Source organism: Struthio camelus, chromosome 28 (genome assembly GCF_040807025.1).
Source record: "Struthio camelus isolate bStrCam1 chromosome 28, bStrCam1.hap1, whole genome shotgun sequence".
Taxonomy (NCBI): Eukaryota; Metazoa; Chordata; class Aves; order Struthioniformes; family Struthionidae; genus Struthio; species Struthio camelus.
In genome coordinates this window covers 3,286,906-3,296,845 of record NC_090969.1, presented here as the reverse complement: position 1 = coordinate 3,296,845, position 9,940 = coordinate 3,286,906, and the positions used below count along the sequence as shown (strand labels likewise).

Below are 9,940 nucleotides of genomic sequence, written 5' to 3'. Positions count from 1 at the left end.
GGGCGCGGCGCGGTGACGCCGACGAGCCCGCCCGCCTCGCGGCCAATGAGAAGGCCGCGTTGGCCGCGGCGCCGCCGCTGAGGGCCGCGCGGGGCGCTGTGGGGCCGGCGGTCCGCGTGGGCATGCCAATGGCGGCGGCCGCGGGGCATTGTGGGCCGGAAGGGGGGAAAGCGGCCCGCCCCCTCCCTTCCCGGCAGGCACCGGGCGGCGCGCGGGGGGTTGTGGGCAGCGCAGGCGGCCGGACCGGGGCGGGGCGGTGAGGGCCGCCCTTCCCAGGGTGCCCCGCGGCGGGGCGGGGCGGGCCCGGCCCGTTCCCGGCGTGCCCGGCGGCGGGGCGGGGCGGTGGGGGCCGCCCTTCCCAGGGTGCCCCACGGCGCGGCGGGCCCGGCGTTCCCGGCGTGCCCCGCGGCGGGGCGGGGCGGGCGGACCCGGCGTTCCCGGCGTGCCCCGCGGCGGGCGCCCCCTGGCGGCGCGGGCGGCGCGGTGGCGGCGGGACGGAGCGCGGCGGGGATGAGCGAGGAGGGGGCGGGCGGCGGGGCCAGGCGGAGCGGCGGCTTCCCCAGGTACCGGCCCCCGCCCCCCCCCACCCTCCGCCGCCGCCCCGCCGCGGTCCCGCCCCCACCCCGGCCTGGGCCTGGGCCCCCCCGCCCCGCGCTGCCGCCGGGCCCCGGCCCCCTGGCCCGGCCCCACGCCCACCCCGCACGGCGGTGCCAGCCCTGGCCCCGTCCCGGTCCCCGTGTCCCCGTCCCGGTCCCCGTGTCCACACGCCCACCCCGCACGGCGGTGCCAGCCCTGGCCCCGTCCCTGTCTCCGTGTCCCCATCCCCATGTCCCGTGTCCCCATCCCCATGTCCCCACGCCCACCCCGCATGGCGGTGTCAGCCCTGTCCCCATCACTGTCCCCGTGTCCCCGTCCCGGTCCCCATGTCCCTTGTCCCTGTCCCCATGTCCCGTGTCCCCGTCCCCATGTCCCCACGCCCACCCCACATGACGGTACCAGCCCTGTCCCCATCACTGTCCCCGTGTCCCCGTCCCGGTCCCCATGTCCCTTGTCCCTGTCCCCATGTCCCGTGTCCCCGTCCCCGTGTCCCCACGCCCACCCCACATGACGGTACCAGCCCTGTCCCCGTCGCTGTCCCCGTCCCGGTCCCCATGTCCCGTGTCCCCGTCCCCGTGTCCCCACGCCCACCCCGCATGACGGTGCCAGCCCTGTCCCCATTGCTGTCCCCATGTCCCCGTCCCAGTCCCTGTGTTCCATGTCCCCATCCCCGTGTCCCCACGCCCACCCCACATGACGGTGCCAGCCCTGGCTCCGTCCCTGTCTCCGTGTCCCCGTCCCCATGTCCCGTGTCCCCATCCCCATGTCCCCACGCCCACCCCGCATGGCGGTGTCAGCCCTGTCCCCATTGCTGTCCCCGTGTCCCTGTCCCAGTCCCTGTGTCCCATGTCCCTGTCCCCGTGTCCCCACGCCCACCCCACACAGCGGTGCCAGCCCTGTCCCCATTGCTGTCCCTGTCACTGTCCCCGTGTCCCCGTCCCCATGTCCCATGTCCCCGTCCCCATGTTCCCACGCCCACCCCGCATGACGGTGCCAGCCCTGTCCCCATCACTGTCCCCGTGTCCCTGTCCCGGTCCCCATGTCCACACACCCACCCCGCACGGCGGTGCCAGCCCTGTCTCTGTCCCCATGCCCCTTGTCCCCATGCCCTCTTCTCTAGTGCCATGCCCACCCCACCTGGCAGTGCCAGCCTTGTCCCCATGTCCCATGTCCTGTCCCCATGTCTCCAAGCCCAGCGTTCCCAGCAACATGTGCCTGTGCCCATGGCCGTGCCAGCCCTGCCCCCTTGTCCCCGTGCCAACCACGTGTGGCGATGCCAGCCCTGTCCCCATCCCCGCGCCTTCTCCCTCTGTCCCTGTGCCCACGCTGCACGGCGCTGCCAGCCCTCTCCCCGTCTCCACACGCCCCGTGTCCCCGTCCCCCCGGTCCCCGTGCCGGTGCCCAGGCTGCGTGGCGGTTTCTTGCCCTGTCCCCGTGTCCAATGTGCCCGTGGCCGCGTGGCGTGGCGCTGCCAGCCCTGTCCCCAGCCTGGAGCAGATGCTGGCCTCCAACCCCGGGAAGACGCCCATCAGCCTGCTGCAGGAGTATGGCACGCGCATAGGCAAGACCCCGGGCTACGACCTGCTCAAGGCCGAGGGCCAGGCGCACCAGCCCAACTTCACCTTCCGCGTCACCGTCGGCGACGTCAGCTGCACTGGTGCGTGCCCGGCCGCCGATGCCTGCGCCCTGGTGGGGCACCCCCGGGCTCCCGACGCCTGGGACGCCCGGGGACGCCCTTGGGGACCCTGTTCCTTGGGACAGCCCTCGGGACGCCGATTCCTGGGACACACGGGGACACCCTTGGGGACCCTGTTCCTTGGGACAGCCCTCGGGATGCTGATTCCTGGGACACACGGGGACACCCTTGGGGACCCTGTTCCTTGGGACAGCCCTCGGGACGCTGATTCCTGGGACACACGGGGACGCCCTGGGACCCTGTTCCTTGGGACAGCCCTCGGGATGCTGATTCCTGGGACACACGGGGACACCCTTGGGGACCCTGTTCCTTGGGACAGCCCTCGGGACGCTGATTCCTGGGACACACGGGGACGCCCTGGGACCCTGTTCCTTGGGACAGCCCTCGGGACGCCGATCCTTGGGACGCACGGGGACGCCCTGGGACCCTGTTCCTTGGGACAGCCCTCGGGACACCGATTCCTGGGACACACGGGGACGCCCTGGGACCCTGTTCCTTGGGACAGCCCTCGGGACGCCGATCCTTGGGACACACGGGGACGCCCTGGGACCCTGTTCCTTGGGACAGCCCTCGGGACGCCGATTCCTGGGACACACGGGGACGCCCTGGGACCCTGTTCCTTGGGACAGCCCTCGGGACGCCGATTCCTGGGACACACGGGGACACCCTGGGACCCTGTTCCTTGGGACAGCCCTCGGGACGCCGATCCTTGGGACGCACGGGGACACCCTGGGACCCTGTTCCTTGGGACAGCCCTCGGGACGCCGATCCTTGGGACGCACGGGGACACCCTGGGACCCTGTTCCTTGGGACAGCCCTCGGGACGCCGATTCCTGGGACGCACGGGGACACCCTTGGGGACCCTGTTCCTTGGGACAGCCCTCGGGACGCTGATTCCTGGGACGCACGGGGACACCCTTGGGGACCCTGTTCCTTGGGACAGCCCTCGGGACGCCGATCCTTGGGACGCACGGGGACGCCCTGGGACCCTGTTCCTTGGGACAGCCCTCGGGACGCCGATCCTTGGGACGCATGGGGACGCCCTTGGGGACCCTGTTCCTTGGGACAGCCCTCGGGACGCTGATTCCTGGGACGCACGGGGACGCCCTTGGGGACCCTGTTCCTTGGGACAGCCCTCGGGACGCCGATTCCTGGGACGCACGGGGACACCCTTGGGGACCCTGTTCCTTGGGACAGCCCTCGGGACGCCGATGCTTGGGACGCACGGGGACGCCCTTGGGGACCCTGTTCCTTGGGACAGCCCTCGGGACGCCGATCCTTGGGACGCACGGGGACACCCTGGGACCCTGTTCCTTGGGACAGCCCTCGGGACGCCGATGCTTGGGACGCACGGGGATGCCCTTGGGGACCCTGTTCCTTGGGACAGCCCTCGGGACGCCGATCCTTGGGACGCACGGGGACACCCTGGGACCCTGTTCCTTGGGACAGCCCTCGGGACGCCGATGCTTGGGACGCATGGGGACGCCCTTGGGGACCCTGTTCCTTGGGACAGCCCTCGGGACGCCGATCCTTGGGACGCACGGGGACATCCTGGGACCCTGTTCCTTGGGACAGCCCTCGGGACGCTGATTCCTGGGACACGGGGACGCCCTGGGACCCTAACGCCTGGGTTATGGCACAGTGACACCCCCTCCCTCCAGATGCTAATGTCTAGGGACCCACAGGCCCCAGATGCCCGGCGGGCCCTGCTGCCAGCCCTACTCCCCCACCCCATCCCCCCCAGCACCCTTGGGCCCCCCATTGCCCCTCACTTCAGGGTCTGGGGGTGCTCTGACCCACCCTAGAGCCTTGCTCTAACCGCTGATCCTCTGCGGGGTTTTGGTGGGGGGTGGGGAGGAACCCAGGAGTCCTCATCGAGGACCCAGGCGTCCTGGCTGTGCCCCCCACCCCACTCAGCCGGTGCCCCCCCCCCACCCAGGGCAGGGGCCCAGCAAGAAGGCGGCAAAGCACAAGGCAGCGGAGGTGGCCCTGAAGCTGCTGAAAGGGGGGGACATGCTGGAGCCCACCGCCCCCGAGGAGCCCAGGTGAGGGAGGGACGGGGGGGGCCAAGGGTGCTGGGGGGGTCGGGGTGCAGCCTGGAGTGAGGGTTGGAGGGAGCTGGGGGTTTCTAGGGGGGTGCTGGGCACCCAGGGAAGGGCACTGGAGGTATCCAAGGGGGGCACTGGAAAAGTTTGGGGTGCTCTGGGGTGCTGGGTGGGGGGGAGTTAGTGCCTAAGAGTTTGGGGGGTTGCCCAGGAGGTTGAGGGGTGCCCAGGAGGGTCAGGAGTAACTGGGGGGTGCTGAGCGCCACAGTGGATTTGGGGATGCCAGGGTGGAAACTGGGGATCCCCAGGATATTGAGGGTGTCCAGGGGAATTGGGGGGTGCCTGGAAGGGTTGGGGGTGCCCAGGGGATTTGGGGGTGCCTGAGGGGCTTGGGGAGGACCCAAGGGAATTGGGGGTGCCTGGCAGGGTTGGGGGTGCCCAGGGGGATTTGGGGGTGCCTAGGGGGCTTGGGGGCAACTCAAGGGAATTGGGGTTGCCTGGCAGGGTTGGGGGTGCTCAGGAGGATTTGGGGGTGCTAGGGGCCTCGGGGGGGACCCAAGGGATTTGGGGGTGCCTGGCAGCGTTAGGGGTGCCCAGGAGGAGTGCGCTGCTCCAGGGAGGGAGGTTTTGGGGGCCGGCACGGGCGTTAACGCCTGTCACCTTTTATTCCCAAGCTCTCCTTTCCCCCCAGAGCCCCCGGCTGAGCTCGGCCCCGCGGCGGCCCCCCCGGCACCCGCCGTGCCCCCACCTTCGCCCAGGTAACGGGGTGCGGGGCACCTGGGCGGGCAGGAGGGCAGCGTCCCCCCGTAAATCCCCAGCTCCTGGAGCCCTGTTACACCCTCCTGGTTCCCTGAGCTGAGGGTCCTGGTTGGATGTGGTGTGAGGGGGGGGTTCAAACCTGTCCCCCGTCTGTGCCCCTCCCACCCACTCTCATGCTGTGTCCTTCTGCCCCACGCAGGGGAACCTCCCTGGAGATGAAGACGCCCGTGTCCCCCCCTCAGTCGGAGTGTAACCCGGTGGGGGCTCTGCAGGTGGGTGACACCCCAGGCTGAGGCGAGAAGGGCTCACCCCCTCCCCCCCCCACCTCTGTCCCTGCCTGTTTGGGGGGGGTAGTGCCTGTTTTGGGGGTGGTTGGATCTGTTTTGGGGATGGTTGGACCCATTTTGGGGGGATAGCCATCCCTGTTTGGGGGATGTACCCATTTTGGTGGCCAGTTTGGGATGACGATACCCGTTTGGGGATGACCAAGCCCTATAGGTGGCGGTCACTATTTTGGGAGTGGCCATCCCTGTTTTGGGGGTGGGGTCCATTTTGAGCATAGCCATCCCTGTCTTGGGGAGGGTGTTCTTGCCTGCTTGGGGATGGCCGTGCCCATTTTGGGGGTGGCCGTGCCTGTTTGGGGATAGCCACGTCTCTTTTGGGGGTAGCCATGTCCGTTTTCGTCTGGCCACATCCATTTTGGGGATGGCCGCGTCCAGTTCAGGGGTGGTCGTGTCCCCGAACCCCCCCCCCCCCCCGCCCCGTGCATGTCCCCCAGGAGCTGGTGGTGCAGAAGGGCTGGCGCCTGCCCGAGTACACGGTGACACAGGAGTCGGGGCCGGCCCATCGCAAGGAGTTCACCATGACGTGCCGCGTGGAGCGCTTCGTGGAGATCGGTACGGGCCGAGCAGCGCTGGCGGCACCCGTGTCCTGGCCCCGCCGCTGGGGGGACGGTGCCGGCCTCACCCCTGTGTCCCCTGTCCCCTGCGCACCCAGGCAGCGGCACCTCGAAGAAGCTGGCCAAGCGCAACGCGGCCGCCAAGATGCTGGTGCGGATCCACAACGTGCCCATGGAGCCGCGGGAGGGCAGCGAGGCTGAGGTGGAGGAGGACCAGTTCTCCATGGTACGGGGCTCGGGCACCCCAAGGCCAGGCCTTGAGGGGCTAATGGGGGACAAGGGCCCTCCGAAACCAGCCTGAGGGGTTAACGGGGAACACGAGCACTCTGAATGTGGCCCTCGGGGGGTTAACAGGTGACATGGGCACCCCCAAAACTAGCTGAGGGGTTAACAGGGGACACGAACACCCCAAAACCTGCTTGAGGCGTTAATGGGGGACATGGGCACCTCTACCTTCCCCTTTCAGGACTTATGGACCCCAAAGGGTTAAAAGTTGTGGAACAAATTGGGGAGTGATAGTACAGGGGGACCCCCAAGGGTGACCTGGGATCCCCAGGTCCTCCCTGGCTGTAGGGGACCCTCCGGATTTGGGGTCCCTGGGCGGTCGATGCAGTCCCCACAGAGGGTCTCTGCATCGAGGGGTCCCTATGGCCCCCGTGCCCTCAGGGTGTCCCCACATGGGGGGGTCTCTGCCATCCCTGTGTCCCCCAGGGTGGCCCTGCATGGGGTCTTGTTGGACGCTGAGCCTGTGTCCCTGTGTGAGGGTCCCAGTATCCCCAGATAGGTCCCTGTTGGGGGGTCCCAGTGGTCTCTAAGCCTCTCTGTCCCTGGAGAGTCCCCTTGGGGGGGGGTCTTGGTGGTCTCCATGTCCCTGAAGGTCACCACATGGGATCCTGAGACTCCTTGTCCCCAGAGGTGGCCCGATATGTGGTCCCTGAGCCCTGATTTTCCCACGTGGGGGGTCCCTTACCTTCCCCGTGTCCCTTGAGGTGTCCTCACAGGGGGGTCCTGGAGGTGCCCATGCCCTCGCGTGGGGGTCCGAGCAGTCCCCAATCACCCCTGTGCCCCCCAAGGCGGGCCCCAGGCTGGAGGGGCTGCGGGGCCGGGCGCCCGGCTGCACCTGGGACTCCCTGCGCAACTCGGCGGGCGAGAAGATCGTGCAGCTGCGGAGTCACCCACTGGCACCCCTGGGTGCCGGGGCCTGCGCCCTCCTGCAGGAGCTCTCTGAGGAGCAGAGCTTCGCCATCAGCTACCTCGACATCGGTGAGCACCCGCCCTGCGGGCAACCAAACAGCTCCCACCGCACATCGTGTGGGGACAGCATAGGACAGTCCCCCAGACACCCTGGGCACCCCACAGGCACTGCGCAACCCATGGGTGCACCCATGCACACCCCTCCACCCCATAGTCCCCCTCTGCCCCAGTCATACCCGCTGTGGAGATGGGATGGGACCCTCCTCCAGGCACCCTGGGGCCTCCTGCAGCCTTGTTGGTGCCCCAGCCCAGGTTCGGGGGGGTGCCATGGGCAGTTTGGGGGTGCCGTGAGGGGTCTGGGGGTGCCGTGGGCCGGGGTGACGGTGATCCCTGCTGTCCCCCCCAGACGCAGTGAGCCTCAGCGGGCTGCACCAATGCCTGGTGGAGCTGTCGACACAGCCGGCTACGGTGTGCCACGGCGCGGCCCCCTCCCGCGACGCTGCCCGCACCCAGGCCGCCCGCAACGCCCTCCAGTACCTGCGCATCATGGCGGGGGGCAAGTGAGCGCCCGTGTGCACCCTGATGGACCCCCCCACCGACACCCGCACGGATCTACCATGGGCACACGGATGGACACCCAGACCCACGCGTGGGACACCCGGACCCCCCCCCACACACCTGGATGGGTATCCAGAGCTGTCTGTGGACACCCAAATGGACCCACCAATATCCAGGCAGACCCACAAACACCCAGATGGACCTCCTTGACATCCGGACAGATGCGTGGACCCACCAATGAGTGCCTGGATAGACATCCAGACCCAACAACAGACACCCAGGCAGATCCACTGACACCTAGATGGAGCCCTGGACCCATCCATGGATGCTTAGATGGACCCACTGACACCCAGACGGGCACCCAGACCCACCCATGGACAACTGGACACCTGGATGGACCCCTAGACCTACTGATAGACACCTGGACCCCCACTCTTGGACATCCAGACAGATCCCCTAGATCTACCACCGGACACTGGGACCCCTGCACAGCCCCCCCAGATCCACTGAGACCCACCAACACCCAGACAGACCCACAGACCCAGCTACAGACTCCTGGACCCCTGGATGGACCCCGCATCCACTGGTGGACACCGAGACCCACTCAAGGACACCCAGACGGACCCCTGGATTCACTGACAGACCCCCCCCCAGACGGACCCCCCCCTGACCCACTGACACCTGGACCCAACCATGGACACCCAGACGGACCCCCTGGGTCAACTGACAGACCCCCTGGGCACCTGGATGGACTCCCAAACCCACTGACAGACCCCCGGACAGACAGTCAGACCCCCGGACAGACCCCTGGACCCCCAGAGGGACCTCGGTGCTGGGGCCCGGGGGGACCCTCCTCCCTGGACCCCCTGGGGGTGCCGGGGCCCCGTGCGGAGGGAGGGGGGGGTCCCCGGGTGCTGACCAGCCCCCAGGAATAAAGCACCCGCTGGGGGGTTTTTAAGCTCCCCAGGTTGGTGTCTCTTTGGGGGGGGGTTGGAGAGCTGGGAGGTGTCGTGGGGGCAGTTACGAGGTGGGGGGGGTAACTGGGGGTAGTTATGGGGCTGGGGGGCAGCACCAGGGCCATTTTCCCCACCCGTCCCCAGGGGGCAAAACCAGACAGCGTTTGGGCTTCAGCGGTGCTGGTTTATTGAGTGACGGCCGGCCGCACGGCCGGAGAGCTCCATGGCCAGACAGACGGCCCCCCACGGCCTGCTTTGCAGATGGACGGCCTCACGGATGGACAGACAGACGGACCCATGGACAGGACAGACCCACGGAGAGCTCCATGGCCGGGCAGACGGCCCCCCCGCGGCCGGACAGACCGCCAGGCGACGCCGCGGCCCCAGCGCAGCCCCTCAGCGGCGGCGGCGGCCGAAGCGCTGCGGCGTCGCCATGGTCCAGAACGGGGCGGCCGGCGGGTCCCAGCTGCGGGAGCTGAGGCGGGCTGGGGCGCCCGCCCGCCCGAACCTGCGCCCGCGGGACACGGCACAGCTGAGGGGCGCGGACGGACACACGGACGGGGCTGAGGGGCGCGTGGATGGGGACGGAGGGACAGAAAGGGCTGAACGGGGACAGACAGACGTGGATGGAGGGGGATGGATGGATGGATGGGGACAGCCAGGGGTGGACTGAGGGACGTGGCTGGACAGAAACGGACAGACGGGCACAGACAGACAGACGGGGATGCGTGGGAACCGACGGGGATGGACAGTTGGGGACAGGAAGGACAGAGGGGGGCAGACAGATGGGGACGGGTGGGCACGGACAGATGGACAGGGACAGATGGGGACTGACAGCTGAACAGGGACAGACCGACGGGGACAGGCGGACGCAAAGCTCACGCGGCCGGACGGCTGCAGGACGGCTAGCAGCCGGGCCACCGGCTTGTGCCCGCTGGGGCCACCAGGTCACCCGGGTCCCTGCCCGCCCGCGGGTGCCGGGTGTGTGCCCCCCCCCCCCCCGGCCCCGGGGTTCCCCGGACGCCTGGGCCCCGCGCAGCCCGCTCACCTCTGCGGCTGGAAGAGGAAGGCCGGGCTGCGGCCGGGGCGCTGCAGGGCGCGGAGCAGCGCCCCCAGGGCGGCGGCGGGGCCCCCGACGGCGGCGGCGGCCTGCGGGGGAGGAAGGGGGGGGGTCACCGGAGCACCGGAGGGGGGGGAGGCGCCCTCCCCGGTGGTGCGACCGGTTCCCCCCCCCCCA

General features: G+C 69.6%; 1 protein-coding gene across 2 annotated transcripts; it reads left to right on the top strand.

Annotated features, from left to right (window-relative positions):
* Positions 1-459: 459 nt before the first annotated feature.
* On the top strand, positions 460-8,709 carry TARBP2 (TARBP2 subunit of RISC loading complex). Of its 2 annotated transcripts, XM_068921442.1 has the most exons (9): positions 460-563; positions 2,073-2,254; positions 4,233-4,338; positions 5,013-5,096; positions 5,297-5,369; positions 5,876-5,993; positions 6,094-6,221; positions 7,069-7,258; positions 7,596-8,709. In XM_068921442.1, the coding sequence occupies exons 1-9, from the start codon at positions 511-513 to the stop codon at positions 7,751-7,753; spliced, it is 1,092 nt and encodes a 363-aa protein (XP_068777543.1). In that variant the 5' UTR covers positions 460-510; the 3' UTR covers positions 7,754-8,709. The 2 variants fall into 2 exon arrangements, with proteins under 2 accessions (XP_068777543.1, XP_068777544.1); XM_068921443.1 differs by lacking the exon at positions 5,013-5,096.
* The last annotated feature ends 1,231 nt before the right edge of the window (positions 8,710-9,940 follow it).